This window comes from Columba livia, chromosome 3, assembly GCF_036013475.1.
Source record: "Columba livia isolate bColLiv1 breed racing homer chromosome 3, bColLiv1.pat.W.v2, whole genome shotgun sequence".
Taxonomy (NCBI): Eukaryota; Metazoa; Chordata; class Aves; order Columbiformes; family Columbidae; genus Columba; species Columba livia.
In genome coordinates this window covers 112,180,889-112,204,312 of record NC_088604.1, presented here as the reverse complement: position 1 = coordinate 112,204,312, position 23,424 = coordinate 112,180,889, and the positions used below count along the sequence as shown (strand labels likewise).

At 37.8% G+C, this 23,424-nt stretch overlaps 1 protein-coding gene across 8 annotated transcripts in view; it reads right to left on the bottom strand.

Moving 5' to 3' along the window:
* The window catches only part of AFTPH (aftiphilin), a 47,318-nt gene that overhangs the window by 22,826 nt on the left and 1,068 nt on the right, over nucleotides 1–23,424 (bottom strand). For all 8 annotated transcript variants that reach the window (XR_010471890.1, XR_010471889.1, XM_005505356.4 and 5 more), the window contains exon 2: nucleotides 11,090–12,890. Coding sequence is in view for 6 of the 8 variants with exons in the window: in XM_005505356.4 (XP_005505413.3) it covers nucleotides 11,090–12,859 (1,770 nt within the window). In the remaining 2 variants the exon portion in view is untranslated. The remainder of the gene's footprint in view (nucleotides 1–11,089; nucleotides 12,891–23,424) is intronic.

The window sequence follows — 23,424 nt, the reverse complement described above, 5'->3', positions numbered from 1 at the left end:
CAAGACTTTTTCTAAGCACCAAGTACAAGCTGCTAGTTACTGAGAAACAGTAAAGACCTTGTCCTCTGCAAAGTGAGTTCTTACAGAAGAATTCACAACAGTTCTTACCAGAGTCACTCTTTGTTATAAACTAGCAGAAAATATGTGCAATAAGTATTAAGCTATATTTATTTAAGTGTTGAAGTCTCCAAATTTACACATCCTAAAGGTTTTACTGAACACTTTTTCAGCAAGCTTGGTATTGAACAATATGATTTCACATGATGATGATGCACTTCAACCCAAACTTGAGACATAACATTGATTCGGAAGACAGTTTCACTCATAAGATATACGCAGTTAAAGGTCTCACAAAACTCAGCCTGATGTGCAACACGCTCATGGTGTGATAACAACTTCAAAAATGGTAAGGAAAAACTATTTAGAGTCCAAAGACTGCACACTTCCTAAGAAACTGTTAGTAACAATGACTCAGATGTAGGAAAACTATAACCCCCAGCTTCATTTGCTGCATTTCATGTGATAATCAGGTATAATGCAGAAGAGTCAAGACTATGGCATTTAAATATGCTGTCAAAAAAATATTAATAAGATTTGGTTTGTACTTCTCCAGACAAAACAAAACCCCAAAAAAGCCAAAACCAAAGAAGAAATATTAGATGCCTCAATTTCTTCCACCAAACCAATTTGTATGTTTTCACACATTAGAGATTGCTTATTTAAATAGAAGAATTACTTTCCTCCAAGCAATTCCCCCTTCCTCCCATTCATGATTCAGACACTTGATGGTGAATGCTGTAATCCTTCAGGGGTCAAGAGACAACCTTGGGAATGCTTCTATCCTAGCCAAATAAATTAAAGAACAACAAGAACACTAAACTTGCATTTCAGCTGCACAAGAAGCCAGCCAGATAGCAGCATGGTTTGCATAACCACAACCTTATCAATGTTACTCTCATCTGACCTTCTTTCTGCTGCCTTACATAATAATACAAACTCACACCAAGTGTGTGGAAATGCAAATACTCAGAAGTTTTGCAGGAGGGCTACAGATCTACATTCCACGGTTTTGAGATGCTAGGTGGGATTTTCTGCCTGTCAAAAGTAGTTGCGACCGTGTCTCGATGTCACCATTATTTTGGCAACCCTTGAGAGAAAGGGAACTTCAGCTTCTTAGAATGGCAAACTTTTAAGTTTCTTCTTAAGTTTCATAACACAGCAAATGTCTCCTGTTTTTCTCTCCACCAGAGCCACAATCACTGCTGTTGGGTAAGACAGAGTCCCAGCGATATAAACAGCACATATTGGTACTAATGGTTTCCAAGCATTTTAATTCCACAGCATACAATGGGACTTTGCAGCTGGATTAAATATTAAAAACAAAAAGACCCTCAGACAACCTTCCACCCCCATGGAACAAAAAAATCTCCTATTTTTTTGACAAGTATAGTATATTTTCTTCTTTTTAAGTTCTTCCCCTACATTTCTGTCTCTTCTCTCTGTTGTATTTCTATACAGACACAGAATTTCAACTTCACTATAGCTCTATGAACTGTCTCAGACAGACATACCACTGACATGGAGTATATTTTTGCCCCAAACTCAACTCATTAAAAACTGGTAACCAGCAAGCTCTTAACATATATTAAAAAGTACCAATTGCAAGATATGCTCATAAAAATGAAATTAAAGCCTTTTAAAATGTATTTTACCAGAAGCACCTGAATCTCTCTTCTTGCTAAGGGGAGGAGACACAAGCCTGGCACAAAAGCAGTCCTTTCTATTTCTAGTTTGGGGTTCCTCAACAGGCACTTTTTCCAATGCTGTGCTGCATTGCACACAGGGCAGCATCCAGCAGCTCCAACACCTGCTGATCTACTGGGAAAATGGAAAAGAAACAGAGTAGGAGAAACTCCCACCAGCATCCTCCAGTGTCTGCTGATATAGTCTTGCCAGCAGAGCCCTCCTGTGGAGATGCAGCATATTCCAGCAGCAACTCTGCATTTACAAACATAAACCTCAAACACTGGGCTTTTTTTGTTACAACTGAAATTATTTAAGGTTCAGAGAACCAAGTGAAAGTTACAGATTTTAATTAGACCAACCGATACAGTTGGGACAAACCATTATGCAGAGTATCTGCTTCATAACTATAATAGTTATTTACAACACTTCTCATTTGAATTTTTATCTGAAAATTTGCCTCATCTCTTGTCTCAATTAAGCAAACCACTGACCATGTCCATCAGCAAACACAGTACAGGAAACACAACAGAGAGGCAAATACCGCACTATCATAGTGTCTTGATTCTCTATTGGAGTCAGGATGATGAGTTGGGAACTGGGAACCCTATTCAGCCTCTAACTGCAAAAAGCAGGAACATTAATTTGCTTAGAACATCAGCTCTTCAGTTTTGCTGCCTGTGAAAGAAAGGCCTGATGCAGACAGACACCAGGTTCAGTTATTTGCAAAGCCTAATGTCAAAACACCATAATTATTACACTATAAAAGGATGTGAATTACACAGCATACCTGACTCACTTTTTTTTCTTTTCCTCTTCGTTAACTCATTGGTATATACTGGCCATAATGGCTCATGTTCTACAGTATATAATTCTTTTAATCATCTCTTAATGCCCAATCATTTTGACCATCCTATAAGTTACAGTACTTGTCACATTGCTTGTAGGCTATTTCGTGTTCATTGAATGGAACTAAGACACTAATTTACAATTTTGGGAAGTAAAACTGAATAGTATTCCAGATTCTACTGTAATGTTTCAGCAAAGTAAAGAATGCTCTACTTATGTTTTAAAACTTTGCCTCCACTACATCACTTGCCATTAACACGAACGGCTGATGCTCACTTTGTTTCTGTAATACAGCAGGAATACATATCCCAATGAAAACAAAGAGGCAGATGAAAGGCACTGCACAATGAAAACAGCAAGGCATCACGTTTCCTGAAAAGGATCAACATCTGAGAACATGCTAGTAACTAAGAATATGCTGCTTAGGTAATGAAAATATTAACAGAAAGTTTCTAAGAACCAAGCAGCATCTCAGTCAGCACCTAATTTCAAATTTGAGCTTAAGAATTGTGCCAAAGTTTCAGGAACAGTTCAATTATAGCATTCTTTACACTTCCTTTCATCTTTTCTGCATTTCCAGAAATGCTTAGGCCTTATTTATATATGACAGAGAAGAATGGTTTCCATAGCAAACCAGAGTAATTAATTCTATGTGTGCAAAAGGACACAGGGCTGCTCATACATACACACATCCCATGGGCAGCGGCAACATACCTAATGGAAGCAGCTGAACTTGTTCTTCTAATTGGTAGCGAAAGCCTGTGGTCACAGCTCCCCTGCCTAAAGAGCATTACTAAGATTTTTGGAAATTAGTGCAAATAGCCACCTTTTATAAATGTCAGTCTGCTGTTTACACAAAACAGACTGTAAGAAAATATTACTTCTGCCATTCACAGTAGTGTCATGTCTTTAATTGTGAAAAATCCTGGGGAAAAAAAAAAAGCACAAAAGGAAACAAGAACTTTTCTCCACTTTTCATGTCACTAAAAATATTTGGTAGCTGAGTGTTCTGCACTGCCATTTGAGAAAAGTAATTCTTAAAGGCACTTACTGAAGATGTAAAGAAAGGCTACAATTGCCATTCTACAAATTAACCACGATTCTCCAAACAGGCCCATAGTTTCTGGGAAAGAATAGAAGTTTTTTATAAAACCCCTAAGACACATAGTAATCATCACCTGAAACAAAAAAATTATCACAGATGTAACAGAATTTCAAATGAGAATGATAGCCACAGGATTAAAATTTATCTCCTTGGCTGTTTAAATAAGGGACAATGCCCAGCCCTCAGAGCTGAAATGCCAAAGTACTTGCTTTACAGAATTTGTTTTTCTCTTCTTCACCACCATGATACTACAGAATCAATGAACTTCTTCAACACAGCAAATCTACACTGCCCACCCAGCACACTAAACCCCCGCCAGACACCTCCACGTGAACTCACCGGCAACAGGGCATTGCCTTTCTTCAGAGCTTTGAAAAGAGGAGATACGAAAACTTGCCATAAAGACAACTTACTTGGGCCACAGTTGATAGGAATTGCAGTTTTCACCATATCACTGCTGAAATTTCAGGGAACATTAAGTACAAGGAAGAAGGGAAGAAACTCACTTCTCTCCACGGTCACAATCACACATGGGCAGTGGAGCAGACGCGAGAGCTCCTCCAGTGACCTTCTCCTCACACTGGAAGTTCGGGGGTGCAGCGGCGCTTTCTCTCCTTCCTCCCCATTTCCCATGAGAGTGGACAGCCCCATTCCTCAATGCAACCCCTTATCTCCCCCACCCCACTCTTGCTTACAACCCGCAGCATCTCTGGCAGTCTTTGGAGGTGCTTTAAGAAGGGGGAGAGTCAAAAGTCAAAAGCAGAGCACACCTTCAGCCCTCCTTCTCCTGCTGCCAGGAGGATGCAAGACTCAAGATCTGTGCTGTTTCCACTTAACAAGCACAAAACTGGAGGATCTACAAATAAATAAAGCTCATGTAATAGACAGATTTTTGAGACTATTTAGATATCTGATAGAAAAGCATAAGAAAGGAGACAGAAATGAGCACATGAAGAATCCAAGATGCTAAATGCACGATTTAGGAAAGGAATTAAGTCCATATGGCTTCTAGTTAGAATTCAGAAGATGAGTGAAGGCTCTCAAAAAACGGCAGAACAAAGCTCAGGGGGCAGAAGCCAAAACAAGAAACGGATTAACCAGGGAGATGTTATTTATTTTTAAATCATAAACCCACTGCTCTAGAGAGTACCTAGCACAGGTATTTATGACTATTTTAACAAAATAAGGCAGAGGCTAAATGAGAAACTCCCTTTGCTGTGTTTTTTTCACAATCAAACCATATTTTCCAGCAACAGTTTTGCCAGTGTGGAGCTGAGTCACCATATGCTCCTGTACCTTCACCACACAGGGACTTTTGTATGCATGTGATATTTTTTTTCTTCTTTTATTTAATTTTTTGTTCTTTTTTTGTCCTTAAGAGATAAGCAACACGGCCATGCAGATAACACAGGGGAGCTGAGACACTGATTTCAATGGATGCAACTCACCATGGGAACATATCAATCAATTTCAGTGGGTCTCAAAATCTTTAAGCAAAGCTAACAGTTAATTAAACACACTTAAGCAAACAAAGTTCCTAGTTAAATGGGGGCAGTTTTTTCTTTGGAAAGGTTTATGGACCGCTTAAACTAAGAATCTCATTTGCCTTCCACATAGCAATAACTCCCGAGGAAAAAAAATGAGAAGCAAAGCTTCCAAAGCACACTAGTTTAACTTCTCATGATTCAAATACAATGGCTTTTCTCTACCAGCCTTAAAAAGCAGGTAAATTTAAGATGGTGCCATAGATTTCTTAGAGGTAAAAATTATTTTCCATACCAAATCAGAAATTTTTCATTTTTATTACTGCAGGTAACTAATAATGGAAATACTGGTCCTGAACTGAGATTTACAAGCCAAGAAGAGGATGCCACAAGAGCTAAAAACCCTCACCAACGTGGAAAGAAGAGTGAGAATTTTTACAATAATTTAAAGAATTAAAGAAGGCAAAGATAGCCCTGGATATGCCAAAATAATTTTTAAACAGTACCTATTAAGGTCTTAAGCTCAGCTGCAAAGCAAATCTGAAAATTTAGTGGATTGAGAAAGAAGAAAATGACTTCTCTGCTCTTTTTATTGCTTGATATAAAAGAGTTACAAACTGCAGGGAAGTTCAGTGTAGAAATGTGAAGCAGTCTCCCTCCTTCTTGATGGAAGGCTCACACGGTAATTCTCTATCAGCTGAAGAACATACCAAATCTTGCATTTTCCATGCAGGCAAAGTAAAGTTCATCAGCTATTTATCTAGACTATACAAAATTTACTCCACATTTCAGCTGGTCATGTTATCTAGTGGTGTTGTATTAACTTTTCAGTCAGGTTCTAAGTGGAAGTATAGTGGACAAAACCTATGTATAGAGGATGTAAAATAATTTTGTTCTATGGAATATAAACAGAAGCGCTAAAACAACCCCCTCCCAAATTGTATTTTTTTGGTAAGATCCCCTCAGTCAGCCTGTTCTGAAATACAGCAATTATGGACTCACTTCAGTGGTCTGTTTTTCACTGTTACTCAGCTGCACACACTTAAGAACTGTGCTATGAACTTAAAAAACCCCAGACCTTTCCAGACAGATATATTTACTCTGCAAGTTGTTTCCCAACTGTCAGAACTTAATTTAGCCAACACTATCTTAAATTTATCTTAGTGAACTGGGAGGCTTAAGCCTTTATGGTCATAATTACTTTTTTCTGAGAAGATGACTTCATTGCCCAAGACAAAGTACCCTCTAAGTAACAGTGATCCAGGGTTTTCTTTGTCTTGATGCATACCTGTGGCTTAGTAACTGTACATCATCCACACTGTCTGATTAATCTGAAGAGGTATAGCCTGTCAGCACAGGCTCTCTAAAAAGCAAAGGATCTTAAATCCTACTTTGAGGACAGTTCAGGTTTCCCCTCCTCCCTTTTCCAGGATTTGTTAAGTCTGAGCTACATCAGGGAAGAGTTTTTGGCCTTCCAACCAAGCCACTATTAATCTCTTTCTCCTCTAGCAATGTCTATACTCCTTGAACACAGCAAGGCCCAGCTGTATTACCCACCCACAATTACCACAGGTAAAAACTGCTTTTGTGCTTTGCTGCCTAAGTCCTATACATATTCTTAATGCACAACACAACAGAGTAGCACCCTCAGCTGACTCACGTTCAACACTATCTCATGGGAAAAGCTGTGCTATGAGCCTTATATTCCTTATAAACATAACTCAGGAATAACTTATGTTATTCCTTATAAACATAACCACATAAAGGTGGTTAATGCATATGGTACAGTGCAGGTTTGCTCAACACTTATTAGATCAATGAGTTCACCCACCGCTGCACCCTAAATCAGTTTTAATGAACACAAAGGCAAATCTATATTTAATGCAAACCCACAGCCATACTGAAACCAAGTATTACATATTTTTCAGCTGAAGACAGACACTAAATGATTAGGGTATACAGCAGTATTACTATGGGTTCAAATAACAGTTTGCGTATCTGTGTCCATCAGCCTTTGGAACTGGAACCTTTCCTAAGGGGTTACAAATTCTTTCAGGCATTTTATCCGAATATCATGACACCATGTCCTTTTTCTTCTCCCCTCCACGCAGCTGTTCCACTACTGAATAGAAGCAGTCAGCGTGTAACAAATCCTACGCTTCAGATCATGTGCAGGATTCAGAGAGACTGAGACCAAAGGCAAAAAGACATAATAATCTTTTTGCCACTACATGTCACTACATAAGGCTATTTTTGTGACCTATTCCCTTTGGTTTTTTATAGTCTATATATTTGTCCTGGTTTTGCTAAAAACAAGTTTCTTTTTTAGTGAATTTGCCTTTCAGCTAAAGCCTTCATATTAGCTGCATTTTCCTGGAGAACCAGACACATGTTTTGGTAAACCTAGCAATGGAATGCAAACTTATTGATAAGCACGGATGGACATCTCGCAAGAGGGGCGACGAGAAGCAAGTGAGCAAGAAACTGACCAACTGTGTATAACATTCCATTCACGTGAATACTTCATATAAAAGTGGGAGATCACGAGGATCTCGTCCCTTTTCCCTTCTGCTTATGGCCGACATTAGGAGAGGACCTTGCTAGTCGTCCCTGCGAACTGAGGCCTAGTGACAGACTGAATCCAGCTCCGATTGGCTGCAGAGTCTAATCCAGGATTTCAGGTGCCGGCTCTGCAGTTGCTGAGACTTTCAAGATTGGTTTTGTATATTTTGTATTATTTTCTCTATTCTTATTAGTAGCATTAGTAAAACATCTTTAATTTTTTCTAACTCTCTTCACTCTGTGCTTCTTTTCCTCCCAATCGCCTCTCCTTAGTGAAAAGGGGGGAGAGGGAGGGGGGAGTGTGGGGGGGGAGAGGGGGCTAACAATACATCTGCCAGGGTTTTATTGTCACCCCGCAATCTTAACCCTCGACAATATTTTAAGGAAAAAATGGGTTTATTAGTCGAATTCTAGCAAAGTCTATTTTTTAATTAAACATTATACCAAACCTACAATCTCTAAAACAGTTTGCCTGTTTACAATCTACATTATGATCAAGACCACATTCAAAAAATAGAAAATTTTGCTGCTGCTTCTATATCCAAAATACACAAACTAAGGAAGCAGAAAAGAAAATACACAGTGACCATTGACAAGGGAAACTTGAACTACTGGTAAATAACTTTCCTTTCATGTTGCATTCTGGCTGGAAGAAAGTTGCCATATACACAATTTCCATATTTAAACAGTAATGCTGCTGGCTAAGTATACAAAAGCTGAAAACTGAAAAAATGAAGAATTTTTGAATTGAAGAACTGAAAACTGAAGAATTACATCAGGGACTTTTGTTTATACACCATTCAAAATTATTTCACTACCACATTACAGTGACTCTCCTAGCCTCAACACTACAGACTAGGTATATACAGTATCCTGTAAACGATCCCAGTTCACCTTTAGCTTATGCCGAGGTCTCAATTTTCACATCTATCTCAAGTGTCTAACACACGCAGTCTTTCTCTCTTGCACAGCCTGCTCCCTTCAAGTCAAATTGCTACAGGAAGTGCTTTTTCATTTTGCTAGCAACACACTGCTACAAGTGATCTGCTCCTCCCTACCCTTCTTTGGTCAGGGTAATAAAAACAACTTTGCTCACCTACCTCTTTCTAGCTTTATTTTGAATGTGTTTCTGCTTTTGTATCAAAGCTCCAGAAGTCAACTTTTAATACAGAGGAAACAGAACATAGGCAATTTTTTAAACATAGATCCTTCCAAAACTTAAAGCACCTACAAAAAACAAAATAAGTTTTGAAAATGTGTAGCTATTGTGTTAACTGAAAAAAACAAAAAAAAAAGTAGCAACTGTCACTGCAAGGCTAAGGAAGCTATTGCAACAGAAAAAACATATCCAGCTCAACTTCCTCTACAGCTTATTTGTGTAAAAAGTTCTCTGAGTTGTACTTCCTCACTGGCAGGGGAGGCAGAACATCACTTTATATCCAAATGGTCAGAACTGGCTGTAGCGTGAAGAGAAGGAATTAAACCAAAAAATAAGTCTTAAATCTTGCTTAACAATCTAACCAAACTACTGTACGACTTCATGACAGATCACCAAAGAACCTCCATTGTAACTTGGCTTTTATCTTTTGTTAAGGCAGACTTGGGGAGGGGAAAACCAAACCAAACCAAACAAACCCAGAAACTGAAGGTTCTGCTTTTATAAACATCACATTCAGAAGCATTTTCTACTGAAACTCCATCATAAAATTACAGAAAATCGTACAAAAAAAAGATGTTTGAAGCATTCAGACTATACCTTAAAAGCATGATTAAATAGAAAAATGGATGATTTACTAGAATCATCTCCCCACCTCACTTCTTTGTCAGATTCTGGACAGTCTTTCAAGTGGCAATAGGAACAATTTAGATTAATTGCTCTAATGACCTTAGTACTCTCCAGTTTTATGGGTGAGTGATCAACAGAAGAGGTAACAATAGATTCATGTTTTCAACTTGAAAAATGGACCGACACATTCAGGTGATGATGAGCAAGGTTTTGCATAGGCACAAAAGTCCACCTGCAGGTTCACTTGTGAGCCTTTTTTTTCCCCCCTCATGAAGCCACTTTGAAATTTGGTGTGTTGGTCATCGCACAGAACAGCAAGCAGAAAGTGTCAGGAGCTGAGGCCCACATCTTTACCATGACAAGAAAGCAGCACTAAGTCCCAAAAGCTCCATTCTACTTGCTGATGCTTGCAAAGCTCCAGCTGGCACAATTTTCTTCTGAAAAGCCATTTCACCTGTCACTGGCAGGAAAGGGAAAGAGGCTGGGCTGTCACCAAGTCTACGCGAGGTCCTGGAAGGAGGAACTTACCTCGTTTTCTTTTATTGCCAGAGAAGATCCAAACCTTTCTGAGACATACTAACCACTAACTCTATTGCTGGTGTTGCTGCATGCTTCAAAAAGACAGCGCATACTCTGAACTACTCACACAGGATGATATGGTTAAAAAGAAGCATTGAAAAGAATTTTAAATTGTTGCTCTGAATTTTGTAAAAGTAATATTAAAAATTACATATAAGCAGGCACAGATCTCAGAGATGACTGGTGAAAAACCCAGGAAGGAATTAGTTACAAATTAATAAATACTTAGCAACTAAGGCAGAAAACCCAGGGGGTAGGGGTAAGAAATAAATCTACTTCACCCTCCTCAAAACTTCTAATTAGATATAGCAACAGCTTTAAGAAATCATCAGTCCTATTTTTGTGGTGTTGCTATAACACAGAGTGAGCTTCCCGCAATTAACGTACAGAGACTTATTTTTAAATAACTTTTAAATGCTTGACTTCCCAGGAGCTAGAATACCAGAGAACGAAAACCATAGGTCGTATTTTATCGTGCTCCCTGCTCTAAGCAAATGAGTGCAGCTAGTTACAAATCAAGTCGTCATTTTAAATCAGATTTTGAAAATATGATAGAGAACGGTGATGAAAAATTTTGGGAACCAGTAATCTCAGCTTCCAGTCACACCACTAATCTACGGAAAGGCAACATCAGAATGCTCCCCTCAAAAGGCAGTAAACCAAAGCAAAGGAAGAACTATCACAGGCTCTGTAAAGTTTATGATGGCTTATTCCTTTGATCAGTTCATGTAAAGGACCGCATACAATCATCAAAACAAATGCATACAAGTTCCATCATACTTCCTGCAGAAAAACGAGCGGTGTGAAAGTGCAAAACACACAAAATGCAAACCCAGCATATTATTTCATATCAGCTCGTCTCACCCACAAGACAAACAAGGACTATCCAAACATTTGTTGTATGCAGAAGCAGGAACCAGGAAGAGCTGTATGCACAGGAGTAGAAAAACACTGAACAAACAAAATCAAAATCACCCTTACCTGAACTGAAGGTGCTGGCTCTTGAGATTGCTTACTGGTAGTTCCTTGGAAAGACGATAAAGCACAACTGTCAGTCTTGTGTAATACTGGACCATCAATCCTAGCAGATGCATCTGTCCTATGTGACTGCCATGTCTCTTTTCTGTGATGAGATTCACCAGCTTGCTCATCTCCAAAGGCAGCCCAAGAACAGCTGTCTTTTTGTTCATCTTCAAAAGCATTCCAGTCCGTAGCCTGGCTACAACCTGCTGAACTGAAGTCAGCAAAGTCGTCAGAGTCCTGGAAAGCAACGCTCTCGTCTTGACGTTTTGGCACCGAATCAAAGTCTCCAAATTCACTATCATCACCATCTTCTACCTCAGTAGTGTGCTGGAAGTTTAAGCCTGAAGTTTTACTGGTAGTATCACATTCTAAAGTGTCAGCAGCCTGATTTAATTCAGCTTGAGCCAACCTTGCTGGCTGCTGAGAAACAGTACTTGTATCCCTGAATTCACCAAATTCATCATTAGGTTCACTAATATGTGCAGGCTGTTCAGAAGTTCCTTCTAAATCTGGAGCATTTATTGATTCTTGAGCATTAATGAAGGTGGCAGATGCACTGCTGACTGAACCAAAATCACCAAAATCATCATGTGTGTCACTGCAAGCTACAATTTCAGTACTACTTCCACCATTCTTAAGACCTTCTGAATCACCTGATTCTTCTTCTACAAGATCACAGCTTAGGCTTTGGATCTTATCAACCGTGATGTCCTCTGTTCCCAAAGAGTCATCAGGCTTAGTAAAATCTTTGCCATTCTCTATGCCGTGTTGTCTTCTCCTCCCACTGTGTTCTCCATTTTCAGTAGTGCATATTGAACTTCCAGTTGTTCGAGATGTACTAGAAATTGAAAATTCATTATCTTCCAGTGCGGATGGACTCTCTTCACAACTAATTCGCGAAATGCAAACATCTTCTTCAATACAAGTTACTCTGTTTAATCTGTTGTTCTCCTGAATGCTCAGAGAGTCTATTTCACTAACAACACTACATATTGTAGGTCCTGTTCCCTCTAAATGGATTGGTTTTTTGTTTGAGAATGTAGCAAAATCTGCAAAGTCTTCACCTGAGCTGGGCATTGAGTTCAAATTTTGCTCAGTACTATGGGCGCTAACAGTTTTCAGTCCCTTTGAGTCACCAATATTGTCTAGATCATCTGTTCCCTGAGGATTTACAGGGTCCGATCCTGCAAATCCGTTTGTTAGAATCTCTAGACATGGAAGTTTCTCACCATTACAAGCGTCTATTTGCTTATCCTGGCTCTCAACTGCTATACCAGTTTTAACAACACAAGAAGAACAACTCTCCAATTTCCCAGTGTTGTCTCTTTGTTCCCCTCTTTTGTTTACATCTTCTAAAGCAGTACCTGAAGTTCTAAACTTAGGTTTTTCTTTGCTGGTACTAACAGCTGATGTATCAGAAAATTCCTTAGTAAGAGCAGGAAGCTCCGCAATGCAGTCTTTATCTTTAACATTTTTAACAGATGTGAAAGTTGCAATGCTAGCTACGTTGTCAGAATAATCATGGAGTGGGATGAAATGATTTGTGGGTATAAACTCCTCTTTTGGATGACTGTAGTCTGGTGTATCAAAATCAGCAAAAGCTACACCGGCAGTGCTTACACCAGAAAATCCTCCAAATTCTCCAAATTCATCTTCATCATCATCATCTGCTCCATTGTCTAGTGGTGGAGGGGATGAAGAGTACATTCGAATAATGTCTGGTTCCATTGTTTAGTTTCACTTCAAAGTTAATGTATTTCTACAAAAAAGAAAAAAGGATATTAGAATTTGGCAAATTTTGTCATATTTCATAGTTTTATTATTTATTTTTTTCACATTTTATTTTATAATTGTGCATATAGGTCATGTCCACACTAGACATGAGAAAGGAACATATCCTAAAACCATTCTTCTGTTTGGGGAATCACAGACAGTTCAAGTCTCTTGTAAACTACTACATGATCATATCCTCAGTAAACAATACTGAAATGCCAGAACACAAAACGCATTTGTCTTGAGCTTGTTTGCAACACACCAACACAACTAAATTGAGTTTTAATTCATCAGTTCTCAGCCTCCTGCCACCAGCAACTCGTGAAACAGCCCGTGACCCTGGTCCATCTTTTCCCACACTCATTAGTGCGCTCAGCTGACTGTGCAACAGAAACTAAGCCACTTGATGGACAATGTCATGTCACGTACTTAAGGCACCTTTAGACAGTAGCTCCAAAGACTTTGCAAGGTGCTTCCTTAAGCTTAGGTGGAAGAAGGAACTGCTGCTACAAACTGCTGTAACCTGCTGCTCTATTAAGTTTCTGTCTACAAATTCCGGGGTTTCTGTTGGGTCTCCACATCCTTTGGATTTCATAACTGCGAGCCCACGTGTGCCATCTCCACAGCTGCTGCCACCAGCCAGCTTTTGTCTTACGAACCACCAGTTGGGAAATGCCATTATCAGCACCAGCAAAGCCTAGAGCAAAACAAACTTCTCCATCAAAGCTTATTCGCAAAAGCAGAACAGAGCAAGATCATCCATAAAATATTTAAAGGCAAATCACTAAATCAGAGGGGAAAAAAAAAAGAATAAAGTATTCTCATGGCCTAGATAGAAATAAAGACTCCATCTTAATCTTGCAAACCATTACAGTAACAAGCAAGGTATGGATAGAAAATTATTTTTCCTAACGAGTGATCTTGACTTTTTTTTTCAATATTGTGTGCAATTAATGAAGCAACAACTACTACTATTTATGGATTCACAAGTGTACACATCAGTTAACTAGTTCATACCTTAGAGCCCTTAAAATGAGAGACACAACCAAGCTCTTTCAATTTCAAACGATGCTTGGTCATGAATAAACTGTAACAACACAGTAAGCATTATCTACAGAAAAAGAGTGGAAAAAACCTAAAATATTAGCAAAAATTTGAATTTCTAACCAGCAGAATAAGCACAGACTTTACAATACTAATTCCGAAAGGCAGATAAAACATGATTCTTAGCTCCAACTTCTTCAGCAAACAACTTTGTACATGCACCTAAAGGGCAGCACACAAAGGGTATAACAACAACAAACGAAACTGGTCTTGCAGTTCTTCTCAAGCACAACATACCATAGCACTTAAGCCAAACAACTCTTGGTATTTGCCAGGAAAGTTTGGCATCTTTATGTTGACTAATGCACCTACAGCTTTTTCTAAGGGTATTTTGCAGTTATGAAAGAACATCGTGTTTATCAGATAAACTATGAAGTAATTTGCAACATCACATGCAAACTGAGGAAGACTGCAAAGGAATTTTGTTTAGAATAATGAATAAGTTGTCAACAAGCTCCCACGTAGGCTTATTCAGCACCAGCTGCTTCACAATGTATTTGATAGAAGAGCTTCACTCATCCCAGAGGCCTCATCTCTCAAGAGGACACTCCCTTCTACATCAAGGTCTAGCAACTGCTGTTTAATGTCATACATGAACACAAAGATTCTTTCCAAGATGTCTGCAGAGCATAACCTTGAGTTCCCACCAAGATTACTCCAACCTGTTCACCTTTCAAGCTTCTGGGTTTTCAATCCACTAACTACGATATTAACATTTCTTTTTTGTAACTACCATGGCAGACGTTCCTCATATCCAAATTTCCGAGATCTACTGTGGCCAACCACCAACACTAAGATGAAACACTGGGTACATCCAGACTACAATTGCTTTTTGAATGTTTTACTGCAGAGGAAGATCCATGTGCTATACACAAAGATATGCCCTGGTAGGTGGAACTGCTGGATACACTTTTGTAGGAAAAACAAACAAAAAAAGGCTGGTCAGGCAGATATTGGAATGTATTAGCTGTGCTTATCTTGAGGTACTTTATCGTGGGGATAGCACTAAAGTCACAGGGGTGTTGATTCAACAGTAAATGGCATTTTGTCTGGAATTTATAACTCCTAGGGTCATGAATCAGTAGCTCTTTAGTAACACTGACATTTAGGAGAAAGCACAGAGAAAACTGCATCAATAGGGATGGGACTCCTTTTCCCCTCTCTAACTCCTGGAAAAAGGACAGGACTTTTTTTTTTTTTTCTTTAAGTAGTGGGTTTATTTACTTACAACAAATGATCTTGTAACCAATTTTGAGTTCATGAGTCTCCAGTTGCATCTCAGTAGGCAAGAGCATAAATTTATTATTAAACCTCCTGAAATTCAACAAAAATTGTTACATCTATTTGGAAAATTCAGTTGACACAGTATGTATCACTTTAGCCATGTGATGAAAGCTGAAAAGACTGTAAAGGCAAGAAACTAGTTCTTGAAACAAAGAAAAAAGCCCTCAGTGCTATTTCAAGCACAGCACTGACTGGATATAAACATTCACCACCCCAGAAGTAAATGGATCTTCAACAGAAATAATAAAATGGTTGGTAAGAAGGATGCTGAAAACATGAATGCTACAATAAGCACTTCTGATCAGCTTTTGGGGAATAATACTGAAGGGTGGGATAAGCAGCTTCTTGACCAAGAACAAATACTATGTCTGAAGCCACTGCAACCTCAACAGTAATTTTATTGAGTGATTAGATGCTTTGTTTTTCATTAGGCAGAGATGTACAAGCCCTCTAATATACATCTCCAAAACCATTTAGAAAGAAAAGAACTTAAAATAGAATAACAAAAATAGAAAATAACTCAAAATGAATATAGGTCAGATTATTCTTATTTTGAAACAATTTTACAATAATCAAGTCATGCAAACAACCATATTTAGGTAAAAAGGAGATTAAATCTAGGTAGATCAGCCTCCTCTCTCCCAGAAACCTTATTTTTATTGATGAAGAGTCACGAGACAGCAAGGAAAAGGCTGGAGACAGAAGCAAACTCAAATTTGCTTTCAACTGGCAAATATATAAACATAAGAGGATGACATTAAAATGTAGTTCTGCTGGTTCAGTAATAAAACAAATCCACATTGTACTCCTACACCACAAAGTTTTCTAAAATCTTGGAAAGCACTTTGATCAGCTGCAGCTCTTCTGCTTGGCTAAGAAGCAACACCAGTTCAGCGGCCTGCCTAGATTACTACAGATTTATGGATAGGAATTAGATGCAAGAGGATGCTAATGAGCCTCCTAATTTATGCATTATATAGGCTACTGTTACCTAAACTAAATAAAAAAACTACAGTCATCACGACTTGGACTAAACAACAAAGCCTAGAAGTTGTTTTGTTTTGTACCGTATTTCAAAGATGTATCCTGATACTATGAAACAGAGGTCTTGAAAAAAAACTGCTGAACCTTCCCATTAAAAAGAAAACTTGTCTGTATGCTTCACCAACAGCATGCATGCTCCATTTTATTTTTAATTCTTCTCAGATTTATAGGCTTGGATAAGTGGATTTGCACTTGACTTATTTGAATATCACATTCAGCTCTGTATTAGTAACTGCTCCACCACTTGACAGCAGAAGATATTGTGCAAGAAATGCCAACAAAAAAATTCTTAACCTGCACTGGACATACTTCCATATATTATCCATCATAACAACTTTAGCTGTATTTTTTTGTTGATCATTTACTGTATTATTACCTTAACTTCAGCCAAAAATAAATCATAGAGTTGAGAAAATCCTTAGGGGCAAGGATGTTCTCTAAAAAAAAGATGCAGCATTCAGAAAACAAACTGACATGAGAGCAGCAAACATCACAGTCAAAGGGAATTTACCTACAAGACTCTTCTTCTCTCCAGTTAACATAAAGAAAAGGAGGCAAGGAACAAGAATAGCAGGGACAAGCACAGGTCAAAGATAACGTGAAGAGGCTGCGGGGGGCGGGGGGTGCAGACTACCAAAGCCCAATAAAACATGTAGGAAGGTCTCTGACCATCTAAAAATTTTCCTGCAATTTCTGCCACAGAGAAGAAGCAACTTCCTTCAATTTATCATTTCAAAGCACTTTCAAAACATCAGAGAGATCATTTACACAGCAGCAGTCCAGTAGCACTATACTCTGCTCCAGATATGCTTCAGTGACAGTTGCCAAAACAGGATCTGCAAGGAACATTAATTGTGCATTTAAAAGTCTGATCATAGGTTTGATAATATACTACATGTTTAATCTGTTTAACCCATAAGAACCAAATGCATAATTGATGGTATGGAACTGTGTATATATTTCTGATGATGTTACAGCTGTATTTAAAGAGTTAAAGAGCTACAAAATGTATGATTCTGTTTTATAGGGAGTAAAGTTATGTTAACACAATGTAATAGTTGTTTACAGAGCTAAAAAGAATATCATACCCAAAGTGTAACAGAAGGGGAAAAAAAAAATCATACCAGTATTCCCCCTCGCTCTGACTAATTACTGATTTTTTTTTTTTAAATGGGGCATAATCCCAATTCTCCTTGCAATATAAAGAACAGCATGAGAATTTTTAACCTTAATTTAGTTTTCTTCAGAGAGAACTTCATTACAATCCCCTTTTTTGACTTTCAAAAGTGTTTCACCTGCCAACCATAAGCTATTGAACCAAATTCATTATCATCCACTGGAACATTAACATGGTGAAAACTCACAGGTCTGACAGAACAACAACTTTGTTCATTAATCTATTTAGTTAATTCCTGCTTTGTCTGGCACCTCAAATAGGGGATAAGAGCTGGAACTGTGACTTCATCTTTTGTAGTACTTTGTACCCAACTCAGACGTACTCTTGGTCAAGCCTTTAGGTTATATAATTTTGTAAAACTGGCATTTCAAGTGATTAACTTAAAACGTGATTTAACTCAAAGTAGAATTTGAACCAATCTTTGACCAAAATGTAGATTAATTATCTTCCCCATACTTTTGAGGGAACCAGATGCCAAATTTAAAAGTCAGCTAAGAGTTAACATGCTCTTTTGCACTTCTCTGTTCATTTAAGCCTTCTGGAAACATGCAAATTTTAAACAAATGGAAACCACCAATTTTTCCAGCACACTACATAGTAAAGATTCTTCTCAGAAGGAAACTGTCACTGTTTTTACTCACACATAATAGAGCAGCTACTGCTATGATTTGTAATACGCACCAACCCAGGTTTCTGGTATCAGACCTTACACCTTGAAGTGAAGAATCTTAAGTGTTCATATTAGACTGGATTATTTTAGCTGCAGTCACAGATTTGTGTTGAAAAGTGTCAGCAAGTTTTTAAAAAAATCACAATAGTTTAATATTAGACTGATGACAGATTTCCATCAATTCCTCATGGCACAAACAAGTATCAGTATCATAAATAAGACCCCTGTTAAAGTCATGCTATAAGCGTAATTCACCAGTGCACTTTGAGCACACATTGACATTTTGAAGCAAAAAAAAAAAAAAAAAATTCTGGTTATTTTGGTCAGATTCAATTCTGTTATTGCAGCTCCTAGTTTAAACTTTATTTTCAAGGTCACAAGAATTTAAGAATGCAACTGGGGTTAATTTAAAATACTCAAACAAAGAGAGAAAACAGAAATTGTCAACGCTGGAAAAGATGAAGAGTTGTAGTTGACTTAAGTTTTGATAGGTCAAGAATTCAGAAAGACAAAATGTATACCCTTCTTTTATCTCATGTCACTAACCAGGTTCCTAAAGCATTTATTATCAAACCAAGGTATCCTATTATTTGCTTGCAGTAAATAGAGAACAATGTTTGCTTTCCTCATACACAGATCACATCCTTGTTTGTTACCTTTTTAGTAGAATAATAGCAACATTCTAACAAAGACACAGCAACAAAGAGAACAATGCAATTACAATACACAAAAGCAGGTATAATTAGTTCCTTCTCTGCCTGTCTTCTAAGGCAATACTTGAAATAGCACATTTGGCTCTTACATAATACCTAAAAAACTGGGAGGCCACAAAAAGTATCTCTAAATACATACTTGGGGCATGGGAATTCAAATGAAACTCCTCGTAAAGCAGAATGTTCACTTTAACTTTAGACAAACGTTAGCAAAGCAAAGCATAACCTGCCGGCTGTGGATTATTCTGAAAACAAAACTGAGTTAAGCAACCCATCACTTAAAGCATAAAGAAGAGAAAATAATCAGAAACGGCATGAAAAAGATCTCCATGACAGAAACAACATTATTGAAACACCCTAAAGTAAAAGCTTTGCAATGGCAAGTAGATGGATTCAAGTCATTAGCTGCAAGTATCTGATCCTTCCAAAAACATTTAACTCTTCTACTGCATGGGAATTCCTCAAGCAGAAACCAAAAATAACAGACTTAGACTTCACATTACAGCAAAATGTTGGCTTTTGGTAGGAAAAGCTGTCCTCTTTTGTTATAATTTTGCCTATTCTTTGGTCTATGAACAATGGAAATGGATTTAGAGTCTTTCTGCATCTGAGAACTTATTTCTAGATGGGCTGTTGCAAATGAGGAGAGCCTGTCTGTTAAAACAGCATTCCTACAACCCAAATCTACTCCAGAGAGTCACTGTCCAGACTAAAATCAATATGTTCTTAAATTGCTTAATAAGTTTACTTTTATTTTTTGAATGTTACCGGTAAACAAAACACAGTAAGAAAATGTTTACTTCATAAAGCCTCCAAGAAATCAATGTTTTCGATTTTGAACCTAATGCTCTTCCAGTGAGAAGGTCCATTACCCAAAGCAGGAGTTTCAGAGCAACTCTTTTTCGCTTCAACATACATGAGTTGAAGAAAACAATGTTCTCCAGTTCCAACGCAGCCAATGTATCTAAGCCTTATTTCTCATTACCTGGCATTTTGAATTAATCAATACCATGGTACATTACTGTGGTTTCAACAAACACCGAATATGCCAGACACCTTCTATTAGAAAGTATTGTATGTAAAAGGAACGTTAAAGTAACAAAACTCTGGAGACTTCCACGGATATTCAGACACTTATCTCAGGCAGCTCATTCTTCCCATCCTCCTATCCTCCCCAGGCCAGCAGTAAACACCAGGTAACCTCAGATAATCCAGCCTGTGCAAGATTCAAACCTCCGGGACAGCACTGCTCTTCCTCTCATCACTGACAATACAGGAAGACTAAATTAGGTGGTACAGCTGTGAAATGTAAAACAGATCTTGGATATAGCTGCCTTCCTTCAAATTTTGTTAGATTATATAAACGAGCAATCAAACACATACTTTCAGTACCTGTGCTGCTTCACTTCTCTCTCTTTCATTTTGGCTTAGCTGTGGAACCAGAGGAACATTTGAAAAAATACAAACCTAAACCTTGTGCTAGTTTATTAAACTCATTTTTAAAAAAAAAAAACAAGAATAGCGTCACTTCTCCAAAATCAAAACACCAGGTTATTTTTATAAAGCTACAATAAGCAAAAAAATTTAATGGTTCAACTCTAAATCTACTGAGCTGCTTTAACAGCAGCAGATAAAGACACTGTCTGTACCTAAATCCGTAAACAGCGGGGAAAATGTTACAAGAACAAGCATGTTTTAAATTCCTATAGGCAAACACATCTGGCTGGGAAAGTCAATCAGGTTTAAAATCTGGCTCAGTGGGAACACAATATTTGTGTCCAATGTACAGTACACATCCACACAATGTGTAAAGACAGATGTTGTAACTAACACATAACTGGGATGTTTGCATTCTTATAATTTCTTAAATTCCTTTGAAAACAGTGTTCAAGCTGGTGAGAAAATGTACTTCTGGATATTACCCTGAAACATGTTAGCTGAGAACTTGTTCTAAATTAAGATGAAAAGATGTTGGATTAGAAAGTATTAGAACTAGATTACCTAAAGTCAACTGTTCTCAAGAGATTTATTTACAGAGCAGTATATTCTCCATCACATACGAACCCCTCAGACTTCACAAAGACTACAGTAAAGAGCAGATTACAACAGCCCAGAAGTTCACTCTTATGAGAAATGTTCTCTCACAGCTTGGCAGAGGAAATACACTTGCACAGGGAGAACAACCATAGGTCTTCCTTCTGTTACTGCAAACTTTTGCTTGTTTTTAAGTGAACAAGTATTTTCTTCAACATGCAGAGAGCAAGTAGGTGAGGGGGTTTGGAAAACGGAAAAAAAAAACAACCTGACTGAAGCAAATTAAACACACTTAGCAAGAACATGCCTCCATTATTCATAATTTATCCCACCTACAGACATTATCTCATATTAAAAACACAATACAGGAAGGACACCTAATACTCGAAATAATAAAATCTATTTTCTACCACTTTTCAACACACATATGAACTTGAGGTTTCATATTTTCTTTCCCTTGGTACCTACTTTCAAACATACTAAAGCAAAGACATGATTTGCCCTTCCTTGTGGTTCTTCCAAAACAGGACTCTGAGATTTGAAAAGCCCAAATGATTTGCCCTGAAGAAGCAGACTCATTACATTACCTTGCAACTAGTACCAACACAGAAACACTCTTTGCAGTATCAATCCAAAAGCTTTCATTTCTAAAGACATGAGCATTGAAGAAAGTCTGCTGGAAACGAGACTGTCAGTTTCAAAGGCCTTTTTTTTTTGTGCGCATAGAAGCAGCTTTGCACAGTGTGTTTCCTGCACAAAGAAAAACTAAATTTAACAGACAAAACTTCTGAAACCTAGCGATGGGTAGGATCCAAGACACTTCTCATAAGAGGGCTATCCAGAAAAGTCATGAGTATTTTGAATCCCCGTGAAAAGGTTAGCATGTCATTGCACTGAAACGTTCACAACGACATAGTTTAAGTTGTCAAACAGTACAATAGCACAGAAAGGAATGAACATTTTGTTGAAAAAGATAATCATTATCTGAAAGATTATGCTGCTGAGTACAGTGAACACAACCAGATCCAGCAACAGTTTCTTTACCGTAAGGTTTCCAACTGATACCACTATGCATCTGCAAGGAGAGCTCTATGAATATTTCAGGAGGAAAGGGCAAGGAGTTGACAGAAGTCCATCTAAGCTGCTCTATTATTTCCATTGTGAAAGACAACTCTTTTCAAAGCCCTGAAACTTTCAGAACATTATTTTATGTAATTAATGTGTTAAAATGCTGGCATTAACTTAGTAAATTACTAAAGTAATTTTTAAGTATAAGCATAACATCACACACTTCCTTCATCAACAGAAATTATGTAACACAAATATGATTCACTGTGTATAACTGAATTTTATAGACTATTAAATCCTTTGCTAAACGAAAGCATAAGTTTACTTCAGAGTTTGCAAAAATAAACCAAAATAACAATACAACAAAATAAATAATCGGACAGCATGAGCTGATCTATTGAGGCCGAGATCCTTCAACTGCTTACTTATAAACAAACTAAGGAAGTAAAAACAAGAGGTCATACTTTCACATGACCTTAGAAGGTCACACAACATGTACTTTATGCAAACATAAAGTAGAATGGAAACACCATAGCCACATTAGCTTTTCTGAAGTCCCTTTAATATACAGCTAATTCATATTTTTAAGTTTAAATTCTCGTATCCTCAAGTTTAAGCTAGTTATTTTCACTGATAAGAAATTAATGTTTTTTAAAAAAAAAGCACAACAAAAAAAGACTCCCAACAACAACAACCACCCTCAAAAAAACACCAAACCAAAACATATTGACAGACTCTCAGTAGCCACAGGTACTTCACCCCTTCCCTTGGCTCTCCCAATTAATGTTATGTTCCTCCAGCTACAGCTCCAACTTCAGGAAGAGGAACTGCTACCTACACATCAGCTGTATGATCACGCACACAAACTCCTGTGTGCGCCAGCAACACAGCCTAACGTTTTTATGCTTAAACTAGGCTAATTGGTTTTCCAAGCCTAGTTCATATGTCCAGAGGATGAAACAAGGAGGAAAAACTTTTAATTCTGTTCAGCCTCTAAGGACCACCTAGTTAAAAACCAGCATTCATCAAACACACTTTACCATGAACTGAACAGCTGAAGAAATCAGTTCTAATGAAGCACATCACACTAAATCACATGTGAAAACAAAACTTATATGACCAACACAGTACAGCTCTTGTCAACAATACTTCTCCTACACACTCCATTTATGAATAGAGGTTTGCTTTAAAACGAGTGTCAAACCTCTGAAGGTTTCAGTTTCTGTGCTGAAGCTGGAAGGAAGGGGCTGTCATTATCAAGAAAACAACTTACTGATGCTTTGAAGGAATCCTAAGGTTTAACCCTTGGTTTAAGGGATTGCGTACTCTAGGGAAAAAGCATATTTTGGTTCATCAGGTAGCCACTTACAGTACCAAACCGAAGTGTCGGGACCGAATAAGCATTTCAGCAATTGTCCCCCGTTTT